The sequence below is a fragment of the Accipiter gentilis genome, chromosome 7 (genome assembly GCF_929443795.1).
Source record: "Accipiter gentilis chromosome 7, bAccGen1.1, whole genome shotgun sequence".
NCBI lineage: Eukaryota > Metazoa > Chordata > Aves > Accipitriformes > Accipitridae > Astur > Astur gentilis.
In genome coordinates, this window is record NC_064886.1 from 6236159 (window position 1) to 6258298 (window position 22140).

Below are 22140 nucleotides of genomic sequence, written 5' to 3' on the forward strand. Positions count from 1 at the left end.
TCCCTGTCTCTGTGTCCTTCCAACGCGCCCGCGCCCGCCGGCATCGCCCCAGCATGGAGGAGGGTGGAACGGGAACACAGACGCGCGCGCAGACACACACACGCGTGTCGCTGGGGGTCCTTGCAGCTCTTGCTCACCCCGGGGGGACCCCAATGAACCCCCCCTGGCGCTGCCAAGACCAGGGGATCAGCAGCCTGGGGCAGCAGCCTGGTCTAAGTCCCCATGCCAGCCGCAACCACGTGGCCCTGGCCGTGCCATCCTTGTCCCTTGCCCGCTGGCCTCTGGGTGCCAGGTCCCTTGCAGGGACACGTGGCTTGTGGTGGGACCGTGGCCACCCGCGTCCCTTTGCTGGCCAGCCCTGGCTCTGTCCCCGTTTTCTCAGTCACCCACGTGTCCCCTGGGATGGGGGGTGCCGGTGTAGACACCAGTCACGCACGTGCATCAGTCTGTCCCTTGCACCCCGTGCCACAGCAGCGTGGGCCCCTGGTGTGCCACGTGCCCAGTCACACGCCAACGTGCCATCCCCGGCACAGCCCCGGGGAAGTTTCCCTGCGGCCCCGCACATAAAGTGGCTTACGGCCACGGCGACGGCGAGAGCGCCAGTGCTCGGCTGCAGTCACCCCGTCACTGCTGCTGGTATGGGTTGGAAGGGACCTTTAAAGGTCACCTAGTCCAAGACCCCTGCCACGAGCAAGGACATCTGCAACTAGAGCAGGTTGCTCAGAGCCCCGTCCAACCTGACCTGGAATGTTTCCAGGGATGGGGCATCTACCACCTCTCTGGGCAACCTGGGCCAGTGTTTCACCACCCTCATCGTAAAAAACATCTTCCTTATATCTAGTCTAAATCTACGCTACCCTCCTTTAGTTTAAAACCGTTACCCCTTGTCCTATCGCAACAGGCCCTACTAAAATGTTTGCCCCATCTTTCTTATAAGCCCCTTTTAAGTACTGGAAGGCTGCTATACGGTCTCCCCGGAGCCTCCTCTGCTCTGGGCTGAAGAACCCCAACTCTCAGCCTGTCCTCACAGGAGAGGTGTTCCAGCCCTCTGATGATTTTTGTGGTCCTCCTCTGGACCCACTCCAACAGGTCCATGTCTTTCCTGTACTGAGGGCTCCAGAGCTGGATGCAGTACTGCAGGGGGGGGTCCCACCAGAGTGGAGTAGAGGGGCAGAATCCCCTCCCTCGACCTGCTGGCCACACTTCTTTCAACACAGCCCAGGATACAGTTGGCTTTCTGGGCTGCAAGTGCACATCGCCAGCTCACATCCTGCTTTTCAATCACCCGTACCCCCAAGTCCTTCTCCGCAGGGCTGCTCTCAATTCCTTCATCCCTCAGGACGTATTGATACTGGGGCACAGGAGGGATGACCAGATCCCCAGGAGCCCAGCCATGGGGAATGACACCCAGCGAGGTACAGAGATCAGCCCCACTCGGGGCAGCCCCCGTGCCCATCCCAGGGACCTGGACCCCCATGACCACTGTGGATCCTCTGTGCCTTCCGCTGGCAATCAGCTGCCCTGGGAAGGCCGGCGGCCAGCCAACACCTTCACCATGGGATGGGCACTCCCCACATTGGCCTTGCGTGGGGCAAAGCCCCCAGAAGCTGGCAAGGAGAAAGCACTGCTCTGTGCAGCGCTGCCGGCTGTGTGTCCTCCCTGCTGCGCCCATCTGTCCTGTCCACCCCAGCGCCTCTGTCCTGTCCATTTCAATGCCTCCCTCTATCCTACCCATTCCAACAGCTCCATCCGTCCTACCCACCCAAGCATCTCCATCCTATCCACCCGAATGCCTCCATCCATCGCAGAAAGCTCTGATGGAGCTGCCCATCCCGGCTCTTTAATGCTCTTTTTTACCCAACCGTTCAGCAACCACTTGAGGATTTCTCAGGAAATGAAGCCAAAACAAAACCAAAAATCTTCTGCCTAACTCAAACTCTATGAGACAAGATGCGAGGGGGCAGTTTCTGCTCTCTGCATTGTTCCTTGTCTGGCAAAACGTCTAAGGGAGCAGTTCCTCCCAGGGAACAAGCACTGCAGCAGCAACCCCAAACCTGTCAGGAAAGCAAATACCAAAGAGGAACTTTGAGTGGAATTGAGTTTCTTTCATCCATCTCTTCCCCACATGGATGTGCCAGGGTGGGCAGTGATGGCCTGAACAAAGCAGTGGTTCTGCTCCTGGAGAAAGGAGCCTCGTGTTGCCTTGCAGCAACAGAAACACAGTGTTTTAGCAGTTCAGAAGACTTTATTCTGGTGGGAAGATGCTGCTATTTACTCAGATAAGATGCTTTTCCCAGCTTGTATTTCTGCAGGACGTGCAGCTCTCCAGCTGGCTCTGGGTCCGCAGTCACATCTGCAGCACCACCCTGAAGTTCCGACTGGCGCAGCATCCCCATCCCTATCCCCATCCCTCCCCACTGCTGCTGCAGACAGCAGCTCCCTGCTCCACGCCGACCCCACGTCCCCATGCCCAAACCACTCCCCTACCTACATCTCCTGCACCCAGAGGTCACCCCGGCAAACACTGCCGCCGAGCTTGCGCTGGCTCTGCGTGGATGGCCAGGTCTTCTGCACCCTCCACCCCATTCCTGTGCCAGCGTTATCTCCACGTGCACTAAAATCATCTTTTGCCAAGCAGCGAGGCTGTTTGTGGCCGCCGTTTCTCTCTCGCTGCCTGGTGACCCTGCAGGGCACTGGGAGGTGCACTGAGTTCCCCAGGCCTCTGCCGGACTGCCTGCATGCCACCGAAGGGGGTCATCCTGGCTGGTGCAGGCAGGGGCTCAGCCCCTGCAGCACAGCCCCACTCTCACCCCCAGCAAAGCTTCACCCCCCCACACTGTGGCCGGGACCACCCTGGGGTGCCCCGCTCCGGGGCTGCTGGGGTCTCCCCAGCTCCACCAGGCATTTTGTCCCCAACGGGGGACAGCAACGAGCCTTCCCCAGGCACCCCGAGCAGCTTCAGGGACGCGTGCCAGCCCTCGCAGGATGTGTGCCAGCCCTGCGGGGGCCGTGGGCACTGTGCAGTCCTGGCAGGGCATGGATAGAAGGGGCAGGGGAGGACATGAGCCCTGGTCTGTCCCAGCCCTCCTTCCCTCCTGCTTTTTGGCAGGGAGCTTGCAGCAGGGCCTAGACCCCACAAGAGTTGCCAAGAGGTACCTTGTGCTCCAGAACAACATTATTGGCTTTATTCCAGTTTTATTCTGGCTTTATCCTGCTCCCCAGCCAGGCAAGGGAGACCCTGCTGTGGCACAGCCCCGTGCATGGGGCAAACCCCCTTCCCATGGCCCTGCATATGGGACTGGGCTGATGGAGGCAGTCCCAGCATCCCTGCCCACGTGTGGGGTGACAGGGTCAGGGTTTTCCCAGGAAAGCCCCTGCCCACAGGGAAAACCCATGCCCAGGCCTGATCCCAGTCTCCCGGGCTGCCAGTGGTCCCAGGGAAGGAGCCAGCAGCAGGATGCTCAGCCTGCACCGGAGCCAGGGGAAGGAAGGGTGGGCGACAGAGGCATCTGCCCTGCCATGTTTTGAGAGGAGCTCCCCTAAGAGACAGATTTCTGGGCAGACAGAGCTTGCAGCAGCAGAGAGCCGGCAGAGTTGGTCTTGGGGGGCTGCAGGGCTGCGGTAGGGAGTCCGGGAGGTGAGGGTCCCTGCGGTGCGGCCGCATGTGCCCATCCCAGCTCACTGCTGGGGGACGCAGACCCAGAGACAGCACCAGGTCCTCTGCCCTGGTGCCGAGTCCCTTTCTACGCTGAAGCAAGGTTATTTATTATTCCCTGGCAAACCCCTGCCATGGAATCCTCATCTCTGGCCTCATGGTGCTGTCAGGGCTTTCACCCAGAAGAGTGGATGCCTGGGTTTCTGCTAGCCAAAAATGCCCCAAGGACCAAGAATGGCTGCCAAGAAGGATGCTCACCTTTTTTTCCACTGATAAAGCACAAGCCTCAGTAATTATTGATTCCAGTATTTGGCAAATCATGCCCTTAAGCACCGGTTGAGGCTGGAGCAAATAACAGGGTAACACAGGAGCCCCTGTCCCAGACACACTGCCAGGTTTTACCCTGCTAAATTCCACATGGGGGGGGGGGGGGGGGCAGCTGTTGGGGAGCAGGGTGGGAGGGCAACCCTTTCTACAGGGCTTGAAATCCATCTCGACGTCCCACAGGTAATGCTTGTCCCTCAGCCACAGGACACTGTGCTTTGCACAGGCTGTTCGGGGCACGTTCTGCTGGGCCACAAACCGGGGTCTCGCTTGGGCTCGGGTCTGGGCGAGCAGAGCGCAGGCACATCTCTGACTCTGGAGGCAGAAAAGCTCACCAATTATTGATTAAAAGATTTTGCTAAATCCTTTCTGTAAGCAGCAACTGTCAAGGAAAAAACCTGCTGAATTATAGATCAGTGGCCCCGGCCCCCCCAGGGCTCCCATACTCCCCCACCGCCTGCCGCACGGCAAATTTCCAGCCAGTTTTACCCATAACAAGCCTTCAACTGGGCTGGAGAGCCACCGCTGGGAATCACACTGGGATGGGGGGCCTGATCCAGCCCCCGGTGGGGAGGGAAGCAGTGCCTGAGAAGAAAAGGCATGTCCCGCTCCTGCAGCCACCCTTGCCGGGGTTTTCTGGTGAGCAAATGTGCTGAGCGAAACTGAAACCTCCGCCTCTCCCCAGCTGCAGCTCTCGCTCTGCCGTCTCCTGTGCTGCAATTTTAAACAGTCATTTATTTTTTTTGTTTTCCCACTTCACCATTAATTTTAAAACAAGGGGGATCTAATTGACTAAATGAGATGCTTCAGGAAGGCTTTAATTAGCTGCAGAGAGAGGCGGTGGGTTCCACGGTAGGGTGGGGGCTTGGCGAGGGCTGGCCTCCTAGGCTGAGGCTTGCAGGCGAGGTTTTAGCAAGGCCTTCAGAGGGGAGTTAATAAACCCCAGCGGTTTAGATGCTTTGGGCTTGGAGGGGGCCCACGGCCGAGACCAGAGGGAGGGACGCGGGGAGGGAGGCAGAAGGATGTGGGGCCACAGGAGCTCTTGCAACCCTTGCCCCAAAACACAGCACCCAGCCCCGGAGGGCAAAGCCCTGCTCCGGTCCCCAAACCCTGTCCTGGGGCGAGGGCAGCTCCCGCACCCATGGCCTTGCACTTGGGGGTGGTCATGCTGGAGCCCCTCCGTGGGGGCCACATCCAGCCAAGTTTGTCCCCCAAAAAACAGCCTGAGCTTGTTGGTTTTTCATCGCGCATCACTCGCTGATTGCCCCAGGCCATGGCAAGCCCCAGCATCTTGTGCAAGGAGGATTTGGGGGGGTCTCCCTTTGCGGGGATGTGGCGGGAGCAGAGCGAGTGCACCTGGGGCTGATGAAACACTTCATCTGGAGAGACATGGGCGACGTGGCGCAGCCGGAGGGGACCGGGACATCCCGCCTGCCCTCCCCGCGGCAGCTGCAGCCCCCCAAACAGCCGCTGTTCCTGGACGTAGCAAGGCTGAAACTCGAAAGCAAGAGCTGGGGCTGAGAATAGCCCCAGCCCAGGCTGGGGGGAGCGGGGCAGAGCCGGACCCCGTTGGGGGGGCCACGGGAGGATGGCACAAGTCCTCCCGCTTTGGCTTTGCAGCTGTGCCAAGCTCAGGCAATACCCGACAGCCTCTGCCCTGCCTGAGCCGGGGGGATGTAGCCCCCGAGCACCAGGAGGGGCAGCTAGCTGGTGGCTCCTGCACACCCCCCACACCCCCCCCGAAACCCTCCTGCTCACGTAGCTGCTTTCTCTGAAAGGTTTTGGGGAAGGGCTGTGCAGAGCCCAGACTGTGCCACGCCAGCTCTCGCCCCTCCCGGCCCCCCCAGCCGGCACCGCCATGCAGCTGTGCAGCCATGGGGCATCCCCCGGCTAAATTTACTTCTCACCCGCCACAGTCTCCAATCAGAAACTCGAAAGGGGGCTAGAAAAAAGGAAGCGAAACCATCTCCAGTGGGTGCTGATGTGTGAAGGCGAGTGGGTGCCATGCGGCAGAGCTCCGAGTCGGCTCAGCCCCGAGATGGACGCTGGCTCTTTGCTGCGGCAAGCTTTGCCCCTGCCTCCATCAGCCACCGCCGTGGCGGGGACAGGTTTTGGGGCAGCCTGAAGCTGCCAAAAGTTGGGGGGGGAACGGGGGACCAGGGACACTCTGGGGGCTGCGTGCCATGGCAGGGTACGTGTCCCCAGCCTGGGGTCACCCCTCCTGTCTCCTGGAGAGTCCCTGGCAGGGACCCCCACAGCGGGGTCTCACCTGGCAGAGGGGTCCCAGCTGCTGCATGTGTACACACATGCACACACACATATGTGCACACACACTTGCACATGTACACACACATGCACACACACCTCCCCCAGTGATCCCAGCGCATCCAGGCCCCCCAGGCTGGGCACTGCTGACCCCACACATGTGGGGTTCAGGGCCAAGGCTGACCCGGACACCGCTCAGCTCGTGGCCACCGCCACAGGGAGGCCAGCCCAGGGCCTCCTGCTGCCACCCCACTGCTGGGTCATCCTGAATCCTCTCTCATTAACTGAATTAAACTAATCAGTCCCTGCCTCCTGCCAGAGAGCCCCTTAGCTGGGCTTGTCCATCAGTCCGACCTGCTGCAAGGTGCATGGGGCAGCTTCCTGACTCCCACAACATGGGGCAGATTTCCTTGAATCTGAGAAATAAAATACAGATTATAGATTAATAAAATACAGGCTATGAATTATAAAATACAAGCTATGAATTATAAAATAATATCAAACACCCCCCCCCCGGGCAGCCCTGGGTCAAAGCCCCAGCTGGGGACAGCCAGAAAGCCCAAGGCCGAGGTTTATCGCCCTGCAATTGAAAGGGAATTAAATGAAATAAATAAATGTTTGAGGCTGGCGTGGTCGAAAACACGACCTGAGCAATCAAGCCCACTTGCAAAGTCGAAAGTATTTGCATAGCTCTGTCAAAACAGCAACCGCCACAGCACGCAGCTGGCGGCCAGCAGGAAGGCACCTGGAGGGATGGCCTGACCCCTCGCCGGGGGCTTATTTAGATGTGTATTAAACCCTAGCCACAGCCTGGAGAGAGGTAAACAACCCCAAAGATGAACACCTGGGCTTGTAAACAGGTTCTAAACAAGCTGAACTAACTCAGAAACAAACACCTTTCAGCTGCTTCAAAATATTTATCATCTCAAGTTTAGCGTGTTAATAAAATAAAACTCCCAGCAGAGCTTCAGCCCTGGCCTGGGGACCCAGCAAACGCTTGTTTTCTGCTCATGCTTGGTGTAAACAGCCACGTCTCCCCAGGCAGGTGCGCTGATGGAGAGGTTTTATCGCAGGGCTGGTACTGCCTGTCTGGAGATATATGGTAGTTAAATTTCAGCGCTTGCTAGGACTCCCAAGATGGGTGTTTTTTAGCTTAATGTTAAGAAATTTCTAGGTAGGGAACATTGGTGGCAGGGTGACAGCAAGGCGGTGGCTGATGCGTATGATGGAGGCAGCCACTGAGATCATCCCCAGGCCCTTGGGAGGCAACAGAAGGGTTTGACTCGACCAGTTAGGGAGGACTTTAAAGCCAAATTTGTTTTTCTCCCCCTCCACGGCCTGCCGGGGTGAGCAATGCCAGTGCCACGTCTTTAGCAGTCAGCATCGGGGGGCAATGCAGGGCGCAACCCAGGGCTCGATCCTGCATCCCGGTCAGTGCCACCCTCACCGGCAACCTCCCCACCCTGAGCAAATGCCGCCAGCCCCAGCCACAGCAAAGCCCCAGCCCTTTCCCCTTCCTCTGCAGCCACAGTGGGGGAAGAACATCGGGTTTAAACATTTCTGCCATGTTTTGGGCACTTTTGGCCAGGCACCCTGGGCAGGCTGTGGGCAGGGGGGGGTGCCGACGTGCATCGCTGGCCCCCCGCTGAGCCGGTGCTCTCCCCGGGCAGCTGTGCTGACCGCAGCCCCGCTGCTCGGGAACAGCCTTTGCTAAAATTACAGCCCGGCCGAAAACAAGAGCCTGCTTTGGCCAAACACCAGCTGGGAGCCAGGAATAGCCCCGGCCCCGGCACGCACCGCTTCCTCGGCACAAACTTTCCAGCACGTGGCACCCAGAGCATCACTGCCTGGCCATGCCACGGGCAGGGTGGGAGGGAGGCGGGAAAAGCTATTTTTCAGCCCTGTTTCAGCAATGGTTCTTGGGTGTGGGGGCTTCTGGGTCCTTTTCCTGGGCAGCCAGGGCAGCCCAGCGTTCCTGGTGGGAGGTTCCAGGTCCTTTTCCTAGGCAGCCAGGGCAGCCCAGCGTTCCTGGCAGGAGGCACAACGCCTCCCCAAATTTTGGGTCCCAGCAGGCTGCACAGCATGTGCCAAGCCCTTGGAGTGGTTTTGCTATCTGGCCATACAGAGGGCCTTGGCTGCCAGACCCTGCCTGGTACCGCTACCGTCCTCTGCCAGGGGTACTGCCATCGGCTAGGATGGGTCCCTCAGGGGATGCGGACCCCGAGCACAGGGCCGTCTGCTGCCAGGGCTCCATTTTGCCCCTCTGCTACCCTTGGAGAGCCACAACCTTGTGCCCTTAATGGCCCCCATGGGTGGGCAATATCTGGCCCTCACACCCTGGCCTGGTATAGGAGTGGACTGGGGAGGGGGGGGGGGGGGCTTCAGCCATTTGGGGCTCACCGCAGCCCACCAGGTCCCACCATGCTCTGCAGCTGAACCAGCTGGGCCTGCGACCACCCCGGACTGGACCCAGTCACACTCGTGGGGCAGCCATCCCACAGCCTGTGGGTGCGAGGGGCTGGGCCACGCAGAGGGGCAGGGGCCACTGGGGGAACGGTGGGACACGGGGACACAGAGAGCGTGGAGGACCCGGGGGGAACCTGGGGGCAGAGGGGAACACAAGGGGACATGGCGGAAAACAAGAGGGCACAGCGGGAACGAGGAGGCAGGGGACAGACCGGCACCGCTGCCCACCGCCGGTAGAGGGGCGCCCCCTGGCGGCTGCCGCCGCGCTCCCGCCGGCGCCCACGCGTGTCCCGTGTCCCCCTCCGTGGTGGCGGAGCCACCAGGGCTAACAGGGTCCTTAACGAAAGGTCATCGCACGGACCCTGAGCCAGGCTGCCGCTTCCAGCCCAAATTACCGAGCCGGGCAGGAGGCTGACGGGCTCTGCCCTCCCCGCTCTGGCCCAGGGCGGCTGCTCCGAGAGCCCAGGCCTGAGCTCTGGGGGGGATTTGTAGGGCCCCCAGCACCCCGGTGTGGGCGTTGGGGGGTCTTCGACCCCTTCACGTCCTGGCGATGCCTCATCCCCGCTGCAGGCTTCAGCAGGGGGGGATGCTCGACCCCCCTGCACCCATGGGTGCCGCAGTCACCCCTTGGGCTGGGGAGGGCTGGAGCCCTGCGCTGGCAGTGGTTTTCCCTCCAGAAATGATGAAAACTTCAACCTACACCGCTCTGCTGCCAGATAACAACCTGTGCTCTTATGCCCATAATTCAGGAGGAGATGGGAACACGCCTGGAGCTTCGGCACATTAATTAGGATGCAGCCCATTCGCCCTGGCCCGGGCTCTGCTCCTGCCTCGCCAGGCAGCACAGGAGCAGCACCGGCAGCTGCAGCTATTTCTGCCAGCGTAAAATTAGCTCCGTGGAAAGAGCCATCGTTTTTCCCTGCACCCTGCCCCAGGGCACTGAGGGGTGCTGCGTCCCCAGGGACGGCACCATCCCTCCGTCAGCCAGCCCCAATGCTGGGGAAAGCAACAGGGCAGTATCGGCAAGCACAGGGACTGCAAAGACCCTGGGACATACGCAGGGCCAGGATTTTGCCCTGGGGATTTATTGCACAGGGAAGAGAGGGGGAGTCTTATACCCACCTGCACAGCCATGTGCAGGGCCAGTATCCCCAAGTGCCACCCGGACACTGTCCCCCAGCTCCCTCCCCACTAACCTCGCACCCCTGTGGCCAAGCACCCTGCCCTAGCAACACCAAAGGGACACAGAGTCAAAGAGACAGTGACCTGCAGCCACCAGCAAGGACCTTGGCTTTATTCCAGCCCCTCCAGTATCCCATCCCCTCCCAGCAGCCCCCATCACCTGGCTACAGAGGCATCGCAGGGAGGCTCCAGGCTAGCAGAGATTCACCCCTGCAGAGATCCAAGTTTGCAAAATCTTCACCCAGCTGAGGTCTAGACGTGCTTTTTTTTTTTTGGGGGGGGGGGGGAGGTCGGTCTCCCATTTACCCATGAACCACATGCGTTGCCTCCCTGTCACACCATTGCAGCGGGGCAATGCTCGTGTGGAGACCAGTGAAAGGCTGGGGCAGACCCTACGGGGTTGGTGAGAAGGGGCCGAGCGAGGCGAGCAGGAGCAGGGGGGAGATGAGCTGGTGGCAGCCCCTGCACGGAGACCCGCCGCTGGCTGTGGCCGCCCTGGAGGCGAAGATCTTCCGGCTGCGGAGGGGCTGCGGCGGGCGGAAGTTGTTGGTCATTTTTAGGAGCGTGGGACCGGCAGCTGGGAAGTGGAGGGTGCTGACAAACGCCCGCAGCTGCGCAAGGAGAGAGGCAGGGGTGGGCAGCCGCTTCACCAGGCACCCCGAGCCCCCACCCGCTGGTGACCCCCCTTTCGTGCTGCCCCGCAGCCTATGGCACAGGACCCACGGCACGGCCCTGTGCTGGCAGCTGTCCTCTCACCACCCCTCCCAGCTCCCCCAAAACCAGACCCAGAGGGTAAGGACTCAAGCCAGGGCCTTGCAAGGATCAGTTCTTGAGTTTTAAAGGAGCTAATCGTGTTTCACTGCCTGTGCTATGCACGTAAAGAGCAGCTGGCCCATGACACCCTTAAGGAAATACATCTACTAAGATGCTTGGGCAGCAGAGGAGAACTCACTCACTCCATCCATCTATCCACCCACCTCCTTGGAGCCTCTTCTGAGCTCCAATGGGTTTGCTCCCATTTCACTTTCTGAATACCGGGGCTGGGCAGGAGAATGCTACAAGACAGAATCTCTCCCCGCTGGCAGATGGCCACAGCTCCGTTACTTAATCCTCATAAAATTACTTAATTGCCAGGTTGCCGGGAGGGTTATTATACAGATTATTTTCCCTGTGCTCTTGTTTAGGGGTCAGGAAGGGCAAGGAGAGGGGCCACCCGGGAGGGCCAGCCCTTCGGGCGCTGGAGCATGGGGCTGTGCAAGCCGGTACCTGCTCCCGGCCGATCTCCACCGGCTCCTCGAAGACGGTCCAGACGACGACCTCGCTGCAGTCAGGGGTAGTGAGGGATCCCTGGTAGCGGTAGTACCCAGAGAGCTGGCCGGCATGCGGCAGCAAGGTGCTCAGACGGAAGGTGGAGGCCAAATCCACAGAGTCCCCTGAGGGGTGAGACATGGGCAACTCAGCCTACCCCATGGCGGGGACAGCAGGGCCACCCCCATCAGTTTTCCTTCAGATGGCTCCACAGACTGGCAGGTCCTCCCCACCTCAACCTGCCGGAGCGCACCCCTGCCCTCCCGCACCAGGGTCTCTCCCCTTTCTGCCCCTGCCCCCACGAGGAGACGACTCACCAGCCTGGGAGACGTTCCTCAGCCCCGCCACGATGGTGTTGTAGTTGGCGTTAGGGGTTTCAGAGACCTGCAGAAGGGGAAAGTAAGGGGCTGTGGCAGGGCCCAGTTGGATCATGCTGCATGGCCGAGCATCCGCAGGCAGAGCCAGCCTCGGCCCTACGTTGCCACAGAGCAGCGGTGGGGACGGGTGTACTCCCAGCCGGCACCCCCTTGCACGAAACCGGTGGGGGGGGTTGTGGTACTTTTCAGCGCTCAAGTTCCCCAGCCCCTCCTGGCCTTGACCCAGCCTTCCTGCCCCTTCTCGCTCCCTTGGGGCAGCCGTACAATGCTCCCCCGGCCGCACCGCGAGCAGCCTGTTCCCGGGAGGGGGGGGGTGGGGGGTGTCCCCCCTCCTACCGGCAGCGTGAGCCCCCACAGACCCACCTGGAAGAAGAAGCCGAGGACAGCCAGCCCGTTGGGATGCCCCTTAGCCTCTGCCAGCGTCCGGTACTTGACATTGATGTGGACAATGTGCAACTGGGGAGAGCATGGAGGGGCCAAGTGTGGGCAATCGCCCCCAGACAACCCCCCCTCCAGTGGGGAGCTCACCCATGGGTCTCCCTGGCCAGCCTGGGCCAGCCAGACACTGAGCCAACCACACCCCCCCCCCTAAAAAAGCCCTCCTTAGTCCCATGGACGCTTCCACGGGGCAGCCGCAAAGGATCAAAGCACCCCAACGAAGTGAGCATCCTTTGAACAGGGTGGAGAAAGGGGGCCAGCAGTCCCAGGGTGCCCGCCAGCTGCAATACATAAATTTTGCTCTCCTCTGGCAGATAATTAATATTTTAGAGGCACAGAGTCTCTTACACCCAGAAGGATCCCGACACGCTTGGCACAGCACGTTCCCGCACGCTCTTGCTTGCATTCACTGCCTCAGTGTGCGGTCCCGCCGGGGCACAGAGCCCTCCAAACCCCACTGAGTGCCTCCGATGAGGCAGCTTGGCCCACGCACGGTAAAGAAAAACCGTGAGTCTCGTGTCAGCTGCTTTTTAACCACCCAGGTGCCCTGTGCAGCGGCTGTCCGTATCCCACCATCAGCACAAGGCTGACGTCAAGCGTCACCAAGCCCGGTCATCCCGCTGCGTGGCAGCCTTGGGACACGCTAGCATCGTACCTTCCCGTCACACCAAGGACGTGGGCCACCCAGAGAGCGCGATGGGTGCTTTTTCTCACCTACCTCCATGGGGAGCTGGTGCCCGTCGAGGGTGTGCTCGGAGCCGTTCCCGGCTGGGCTGCCCCAGTGGAAGTGGAGCTGCAGAGCGCGGTACCTGCTGGGGAGGCCCCCGCCGCTGATGGTGATGTGCTCAGAGGCCAACTCACTCGCCAGGCTCAGCACCACTGCAAGGGCAGGAGGATGGCGTAAGGGTGGGCGTTAGGGTGGGGGACAGCCCCTGGCACACCTGGGCTTGCCCTCCCCAGGCTTCATCCCAGCACTAACGCAAACCCATGCAGCAGGAGCAGCCCCAGGACCCTCCAAGCTCGAGGGCAGAATGCAACCGGGAGCGGTGGTGGAGCCAAGCCGAGGGCAGGGTGCCCGGCCGCAGCACGCACCCGTATGCCCGTTGTTTGCCAGCCTCCACTTGCCCGGTGGGGCCTGGTCGTAGCCCTCGAAGAGGATGTCCCCGAGGCCGCTGTCCCGCTGCAGCCGGCGCCTGTCGATGTTCACAGGGGACTGCTTGTCGCCGCCGCACGTGGCTTTCAGCTCCTTCCAGTGGCTGGGTCCTGCAGAGGAGGAGCAGGGGCACCACGGGCAGCCACCGAGCCACCGCTGCCCCCAGGGGGACACAAGGCCAAGGGTGGCTGGGTCCCCAGCCAGCCCGGCTGTCCCTGCCAGCCTCACCGTGCTCACCTGCATCTCATGGGAGCTACCCTCCTGCCCGGCCAACCTTCCTCCCTATTGATGAGCAGTGGCTCATTTCAGCCTCATTCATAATTCAGCAGGATTTCCTCGTGGGGCTGGGGGCTATATTTAGCTCAGCAGCAGCGTCCATCCCTCCACACTACCGCTGATGAAGGGCAGGCTTTCCTCCCAGCCCCTGCTGCCCATCCCTGCAAGCAAACCCCCAGTGTGGGGCTGCGTCGGCCACTGTTCCCCCCACGGTCCCCAGGCTGGGGCTCACTCTACGCAGAGGGAGCAAACTGCCCCATATGGCGCCTGCGAGGGAAGGACAGACAGGAGCTGCTGAGGAGAGACGAAGGACTTCAGGCCCGTTCACAGAACACGCGGTTTGGGTTTTACCACGTTTTAGCCTACCCACGCTGGTTTTGTCCAGTTACGGCAGGTGACAGTGCATCCTGGTCACCCAACTTGTCCTGAGGCAAATCCCACATGGGGTCCAGCGTGACCACACGATGCCCATCGGCAGTTCCCGGGGTTGGAGAGGTCACTGCAGCAGGAGCCAGGCAAGGACGCGGCAGTGCCGGCAGCCAGCTGGACCCGCTGCAAACCCATCGTGCTGCCCTGGGCCTGTGGGCAGACATCCCCATGGCTGCCACCATGGCCAGACCACACACCCCATAAGTGTGGCTCACCGTCCCTATTGCCCTGGCATCATCTCTTCTCACAACACTCATTGTGGTCCACAGCTGTGGGACATAGCTGGCCACTCTGCTGGTCACTGCCGTGACACCTTACTCCTTCACCTGGTGGCCCTGGGGCAGCCCGAGCTGCAGGTGCCCGGGGTGGAGGTGTCAACTCTGGGCACTGCCAGCAGCTCAGCTGCAATCCCATACAGGGAATGGGAGCTCCTCCGACATCTCCAGCCCTGGCCACCCAGGGCACCACCAGTCCCAGGGGAGCTCAGGGCATCCCTCCACGGGCACCGCTGGTTCTGCTCTAGCACAGGTTGTGGCTGGGCAGCCTTTGGCTGACCCATGTGCTGTTACCCACTGTATCCCCTGCAGCCAGGGTCTGGGGAGGACCATTCCCCCAGCAGCACCCCATGGTTCAGCTCTTGCATCTACCTACCTTCCTCTTGGGCAGACAAAACCAGATACGCGCACCTGGACTCAGCCCTGTCTCCTTCCCTTCTCCTCTCATTACTCCAGGCAGCTTTTTGCCTGGAAATCCTGAGAGCCACAGCCTGGCCATGCCACCACCTCACCAGCTCCCCAGCATAGTGCTACCAGGTGGCCCCACAAATTACACAGTGCCTTCATTAAGGGACTGTTCCCTGCGGCCCTGCTGGGGGTACATGGCCGGCTCCACGCGGCCCAAGCCGCTTCCCGCTGGCCCTGCTCCCCTGCCGAAATCTGCCCTCGCCGCCGGCCTGATGACGTTAAATTGCTGGTAACACCGAGTACTGGTCCGGCAGGGATAAGCAGAGCCCAGCAATTCATGCTCTCTGGCCACAGCCTGTGTGCCACGGCAGCTGGGCACGGGGCATGTAAACCCAAGAGCTATAAAACAGGTGGGCCGTAACAGCTGATTAAATGCTCGTTGATCCTTAATTAACCTTTTACAAGCTATTTGCATGCTTCAAGACAAAGTGCCCCCAGCCATGTTTCCCTTCCCCAGCGCGGGCAGGCAGGGCTTGCTGCCTGCCCAAACGGAGCCATCCCTCCTCGAGCCGGGCCCCACAGCCCCCTCAATGCCCATGCCTCACTAGGGTTGTCAATGGCATATTTTAAATCTGGGATTTAATTTGCTTCAGGTGAAAGCAGCGAGGCTGGTGCTGCCCCAGGACCTCCAAGGGGCTCAGGCCCCTTGTCTCCAGTCTCTGCATCAGCACACCTGGAAGCAAAGCTCCTCTAACCATTCCCACCTTGGTGCGATATAGGGTGAATTCGCCCTTCTCCAAGCCATGCTCCCCACTGCGGCCTCACTGATGCTGCCCAGGGTGCCCTCGGCCAGGCACTGTGGGGAGATGTGGGGGTCTGAGCTCCGCACAGCCCCGGCACCCCCCATCCCTCACATGGCACCACTCACCACATTTGGGGTCCTGCGAGTCATAACACCACTGCCCTGTGGGAGAAAGGAGAGCTCAGGACAAGTGATGGAGACAGGCGCCTTCTCCCCAAATCCACCCACGGCCATACCCGGCCCCTCCGACGGCGAGAGCACCCCTCATCGCAGCCGGGAGTCCCGCCGGCACTCGTGTTCATCCCAGTTATTCTCGGCGCTGGTGTTTTCACGCATCTGCACCCTCCCTGCCTCCCCCAGCCTTTCTGCAGGGAAACCTCCCTCGGCATCGCTCCACTCCAAGGCAGCCAAACCTCCCTGCTCGCGGGGCTCCTTCCCCGGCTGCCGCAGGGCCGTCCCCCCTCTTACCCATCCAGGGGAGGTGAGGCAGCCCCTCGCCCCATACCAAATGCCTCACCAGCCCCCCAGCAGCCATGGGTGAGCAGGGAGCTGAGGGGGGGGCTGCCGCAGCCCTCCCCTGGTTCTTCCCGTGGCTCCCCGCAGGTGGGCTGGCAGAAGGCGGCGGTTGCTGGGGGCTGCAGCAGGCGCAGGGGGTGGCGGTGGGCAGCCCTGCGCCCACGCCGCAGGGATGACGGCTCACCCCATCACTCAGGGCCACCTCAGCCAGAGCTGCCGAACTCCCACCAGCGCTGCTGCCTGCGCTCGGGGTGGCTACGAGGGACCGCGCGCTCGATGCTGGGTGCCGGGGCGGCGGACGTGGGGATGCCGAGGAGATGCTGAGGGAGCTGGAGCCCTTCTCCTGCTGTCTGCTCATCCACCCAGGGCCGTCAGCTCCGCGACGGGAGCTGGGGAGCGCGGCCCTTCCCTCCTCAGCTCCCCACTCCGCTCCTAGCAGGAGGCACGCAGCAACCTGGTGCTGCCCAGGGCCAGCCTACGCAAGCGGTTCCTGCTGATGGCGGAGGGGCCATGCCAGCAGGCTGGCTTCAGGCGAGCCGAGCCACGCTCTCATGCCAGCCTTGGCCGCTTGGACTGGCAGGACGCGGGCAGCCTTGGCTGCCTCCACCTGTGCTGCTTGCAGCCCCAGCCTGCAGCACCACATCCAAATCTTCGCTACGGCGGCACGGGAGACACCAGTCTCGGAGGAGAGCCGGGAGCGGGACGGTGCAGGACTTGGAGAGTTCCCAGGGCAGGGACCTCAGGCTTTCCTCCCCATCTAGGGGGAGGTTGAGGTCCTGGGAGACCCTCAGATCTGTACCCGCCAGCCCTCAACCTGACCTCGAGCATCCTCTGGCAGGAGCCAGGGCAGCGCTCGCTGCCGCCAACCTGGCCCAAACACAGGTGAGCACCCCAACGCCTCGGCCCCCGGGGCAGCAGCGCCGGCTTGCTCAGAGGTTTCATCCTCCTTGGCATTTCCCTCTCGTGCATGTCTGTGGGGTGAATCGGGTGAAGCCCAAGACCCAAACGCCCCAAGAGGACCCTGGCCCGGACACTTCCCACCAGGACAGCTAGCCCCGGGCAGGCTGAGATGTCCCTGAGCCTGGTGGCACAGTGGGCACATCCACCAGTGGGGAGGAGGATGGTGGGAGACCAGGAGACAGCTCCTGGGCCAGACCAGGGGCCCTGGTCCCTGCCCCCAGCACCCCAGCCCCACATCACCCCCCCACTTGGGAAAGCGAAGGGAATAAGCGAGGCTGGCACAAGCGCACCCCAACCCCGCACACCGCGACCCCCCCCCCCCACAAATCCTCTCCCACCGCAGGGGACCCCGTCATCCGTCCCCTCTCCGGCCAACCCCAGGGAGGAGATCGGCCGGACAGAGCATCTCACCTCCCGCTGCTGCTCTCACGACGAGAGGCAAAGTCAGAAAAGTTATCCCCAGCCCCTGCGACCCCATGCTGGTGGCAGAGGCCGGGCAGCAGCGGGCAGGCGACCCCCCGTCCTCCTCCGCAGTGCGCCCGGGCAGGCTGGGGCGGGAGGCAGCGCTGCCAGCGCCCAGGCAGCCCGGAGAAATCCTCCGCTCCAGCCTGTGCACTGCTGTTAAATATTCATCACAAGGGCTGAGTTTTTAACTCCTCGGCTGCTAGGAGGGAGCGGGAAGGAAAGGGGGGGGGGGGGGGGGGGGGGGGAAGAGAAGCAGCCCGGCCCCCAGCCAAGCCCCTCTCTGCAGTGCCAGGCCCCTGCTGGGGATGCCAGCCCAAAGGCAGGGACAAGGCAGGAGGCTGGCAAAGCCTGGAGGTGCAGCACGCTGCCTGGCCCGCTCCCCTCTGAGAGGTGAGGGGGTGCCCCCCCACTTCCCCGGTACCATCCTGCTTCTCCATCCCCAAAGCAAGGGTTCGGCAGCATCCCCACTGTGCTCCATTCCGCACCCCCTCACGGTGCCGTGGGGGCACAGATGGGCTTCAGGGGGGGGCTGTCAGTAGTCAGAAGGGGCTGGGGGCACCGGCTCTGCCCCATCCCCTCCCCACTCTTTGCAGCGGGACAGTACTTCTCACCCCCAGCTTTGGCAAACCCCCCTCCCCAGCCAGCAGCAGGTCCTGCATTCCCCACGCTAGGAGAGTGGTGGCTCCCATTAGGGACCTTACGAGGGGCCATGGGGACCCACAGGCCAAATCCAGCTCATTCCTGCAAACAGAGACCTCTCCCTGGGCAAAGCCCAGCAGGCACCCACAGCATCCCATCCTTGGGGCACGGGCAGCCCCTGCAGCCACGCTACAGGGGACTCTCAGTCCCCAGGGTCACCGAGGAGCAGCGCACTGGTGGGGCACGAGCCTCAGCACCCACCCAGGCATCGCAGGGGTCCTGTTCTGGTGGACAGGGCTGCTCAGCTCCTCAACACAGAGGCAGTGCGTGTCGTCCCCATCGCACCCATCCGGGCAGGTCCCATGGGAGCCAACGGAGCTACACTCTCGCAGCGGGCAGGTAGGAAGGGGGTGAAAACACAGGAGCATAGCGTTGTCACATTCTCCTAAAATATCCCTCCCGTCTTCAGGCAGCAGTGGAAAGGAGGCCACGGGGCCCAGCCCACAGCTCCTCTTGCCGGCGCTTGGCCCTGGCCAGGAGCAGTGCCGAGTCGCTGCCAGGATGAACAAACCCGGCAGCAGCGGCAAGGGCAGCGAGAAGAAGCCTCCTGCTGCCGGCTTGGCCGGGGATGGGCTCCGGCTCAGCGGAGTTGCTTGGCTGCCATGTACTACAAGGGGACAACACGCCCAGTGGGACTCGTCCTCGGCAGGGGTTCTTTGGGGCACCTTCGTCCTCCCCAGGCAGAGCCAGCCCCAGGCGGGTGCCTGGGCAGCACCGAGCCGTGCGTTCGGGCACCGGTGCGGGGCGCAGAGGAAGGTGGCAATACAGGGCTCCCCTGATCTGCTCTGGATCCGTGCCATGGTTGATGCTTGGCCCCTGCTCTGGGGATGAGGTAGTTTTTGCAGAGGGCTGTGATCATCCTTCCGGAGCAAGCCGCAAAGGGTGGGCAGGCAAGGCGGAGGGTCTCACCAGGTCCGCAGCGTGCCGCTGATTGCTGCCGGGAAGGAGAGGAACTGCTCTGGCACACGGGGGAGACCAAGACCTCCCTCGGAGACATGAGCCCACCAAGTAGCACAAGCGCCTCCACCACTCACCCGCAACGGGACGGCCAGTAGTGAGCGCCAGGCAGCAGGGAAAAAGCCCAGACCCTCAGGGCTCAAGAGCTGATGTAACCCACTATCCCTGGGCTATTCCCCTCCAGGGCATCGACTGGGGCAGAGGTGCTCCCCAGGACATCCTTTTAGGTTTTCAGGCTTCTCTAGTGGAGATTTTTAGCAAGGAGGGCAGAGGCAGAGACATCACCGCAAAGACTGCGTGGCCGGGAACGCCAGCAGCACCATGGCACAGCACACAACCCAGCACACGGTGGGAACGATTCCCTTGTCCCACAAAGGGCCCTGCCAGACCAAAGAGAGGCACATCCATCCTGGGGTCCTGTGGGGCCCAGAGAGCTGTGCACGGCTGGAGGGGGATGCAGAGCCCTGGCAGGGCTCAGCACGGCCCCACCAAGGGGCTGGGAAAAGAGTGAGGAAGCAGACAGGGCACCAAGACACCTGGAAAGGCAGTGGCAGCAGCGCGGCACTGTGCCGTACCCCGCTCCCACCCGTCCCCATCTGCCCTGCTCCCTAGGGGACTGCTGGCACCAGTACCAGGCAGGAGCAACCTCCAGTTTCTATAGGAACCAGATCAAACCTTGAAAGAGCGGCTCCGTACTTGCCGGTCTCCTGCTGCTGTGGTGTTGGTGGGGAGCTCGCAGCTGATCCTGCAGCTCTGTGCTGTCCTCGTAGGGAGAGACCACATCCTTCGTCCTGCCGCCACGGAGCCAGGTGAGGTCCCCCACGTACATGCGTAGTTACAGCACCAAGGGAAAGAGCCATGACAGGGGAAAAAATACCACTGAAAAATAAAAATAGTTACTTAAGCTGCAGTCATCGATCAGTCACGGGCACGGTGCCACCCTGCTGGGAACCCCCACCACATGCACCATCAGCAAGTGCTCCACCAGCGCACAGAGGAGGTGCCAAGAACAGCTCCTGGAGGTAAATCCTGCACTGCTGCCTGGGAGCCTGGCCAGGGACCTGAGCTGATGGGGACAGTGACAAGACAAATACTTGAGCTGCCGGAGCATGGTTCGCATCGCCCAGAGATGGGTGCACAAAGGGTTGTGGGTATCTAGAGAAGCAAGCGCAGTGGGGAGGTGAAGTTCATGGGCAATAAATACTCCAGCCACTTCTGATTTTCCATTATGTTCTATCTCCATAATAAGCTGCAGCTAGCCCAGGCAGAAAGGTGGGAGTAGGGCATGGAGCACAGCGGGAGCCCGCTGCCGGGGCCGGCACAAAGGAGGCACTGGGGCCAGCAGTTGCACGCTGGCCACACGCCGCCGCACAGCCCCTTCATTCATCCCGTGCTCCCACCGCCACCGGGGTCAGCGACATCTCTCCCCCCACGGCCTGGCACCCCCCACGGTCGCTGCCAGCACACGGCCCCGCACGCATCCATCCCGCACCCCCAAGTCCCCAGCGTTCTCCCAGGGGCTGAGCTCCCCGGACACCCTGCGCTGAGTGCGGCTGCTAATTACCCTCCCAGGAAAATGCATTTTAAGCTAGTAAGAGCTCACAGCAGAAGACTGCCCAGCAATGCCCCTGCCACAGCATCCAAGTGTCAATGCTGTGTGTCCCCGGGGAGTGGCGGTGAGCCCCGAGAGCGGTGGCTGCTGCGCTCCTCCAGGCACTCCTGGCTGCTCCCTGCAGCCCCAGCATCACCCCCATCCCCAGGCTACAAAAGGGCAGGAGGGAAGGGCAAGTCATGTCTGCGTGGGGTCTTCCAGCATCAGCAGAGCCCCACAGGGTCCTGCCAGACTGAGCCCCTCCAAGCACTCGCAACATCAGGCCGCTGCTATAGAGACACATTTATCCCCCTTGAGACCAGCACCGAAGGAAGGGCTGCGTTCCATTGCCCTCAGCTGAACCAGCATCTCACAGCCCAGAGCGGAGATGAAGCTCTGGGAGCTGGGGGCTGTGCTGGTTCAGGTCCAGCAGCGCCGGAGGCGGCTGCAGGAAAGGGAGAGCGGAGCCCTCCGCAGCACCCGCGGCGATGATGACACTGCACGCTGGACGGCTTTCAGCAATGAACGCATCCTGCGGTCACGAGCAGGGCATGGGGACAGGCCAGCAATGCTGCGGGGACTTGTTCTGCAGCACTCACAGCAAACATTGTGAGCAGCTTGTAAAAAAAAAAAAAAAAAGTGAGTGTTTCTGGGGCCTGAGCTCCCAGACTAGAACATGGACAGGCATCACCGGGCCCAGGTCCAGACCATGCAAAAAAGAGCTGCCACTCTTTCCCTGTGCCCAAAGTCAGCCCCTCTTGTGGCAGGCTGGGATCAGGCCAGTTTTTAATTCTTCTTCCCCCAGGTAAAGCTGATTTGACTCTGCACGGCTCTGGAAAATCTGATTCCAGCACTTGTACCACAGACCATCCACGGAGCTGTCACCAGGACGGGAGCAAGGACGTGGCACCCCGCAGCCCCATGGCACTGCACTCGCTGCCTGGACTGCTCCAGAAAAGCCGCACAACTTTCCCCGCTCCAAAAGGACGCATCCTCCGACCAGCACGCTGACCACACCAACGTTTGGAGTCACCAGTCGCGTTGCTATGAGTACGTACTACGGGACAAGCAACTTCCAAAGCAGTACCCAGCAGCGATGCTGAACGCAGCTTGCCAGGACAGAAGAGATACGACCGTTTGACTCGGACTTGGTATTGCTCCATCCTGTATCCCACCAGTCTGCCAGCTCTGGCTGCAAGCCTGCATTACTACACCAGCACAACTGTTTAAAGAGGCTTATTTATCCAGCAAGTTCTTTTGGAGGAATATTCCCCGCTATCAGCCAGCTTTGTTAAATAATTTAGACTCACAGGCTCTTTCAAAGAGAGGCAGCATCACCTCCCAGCTCACTGCAGGCCAAAAGAACTGGGGGGCAGGAGAGCTGCCTCTCCCACTGCAAACCCCAGCTCACTTCATCTCCCCGCACCTCCAAAGGGAATTGCAGTCGCCTGTAACATAAAGCAGCTCGGGGATAGCTGGAGCCGAAACGCCACCTGCTGTACATCTCCCCGCAAGACAGACTGGTCCCAGCGCCGGACGGGAAACCCCCTGCGTACCCCAAAACACGGCTCTTGGCCAAGGCTTCTCCTGCCAG

At 61.5% G+C, this 22140-nt stretch overlaps 1 protein-coding gene across 1 annotated transcript; it reads right to left on the bottom strand.

Annotated features, from left to right (window-relative positions):
* Positions 1 to 10198: 10198 nt before the first annotated feature.
* LOC126040869 (carbonic anhydrase 15-like) lies at positions 10199 to 17327 on the bottom strand. The gene is made up of 8 exons (XM_049805849.1): positions 17246 to 17327; positions 15485 to 15520; positions 13108 to 13278; positions 12734 to 12894; positions 11941 to 12033; positions 11518 to 11584; positions 11159 to 11325; positions 10199 to 10503 (listed from the first exon to the last, which is right to left on the bottom strand). The coding sequence occupies exons 1-8, from the start codon at positions 17310 to 17312 to the stop codon at positions 10285 to 10287; spliced, it is 981 nt and encodes a 326-aa protein (XP_049661806.1). The 5' UTR covers positions 17313 to 17327; the 3' UTR covers positions 10199 to 10284.
* Positions 17328 to 22140: the final 4813 nt, after the last annotated feature.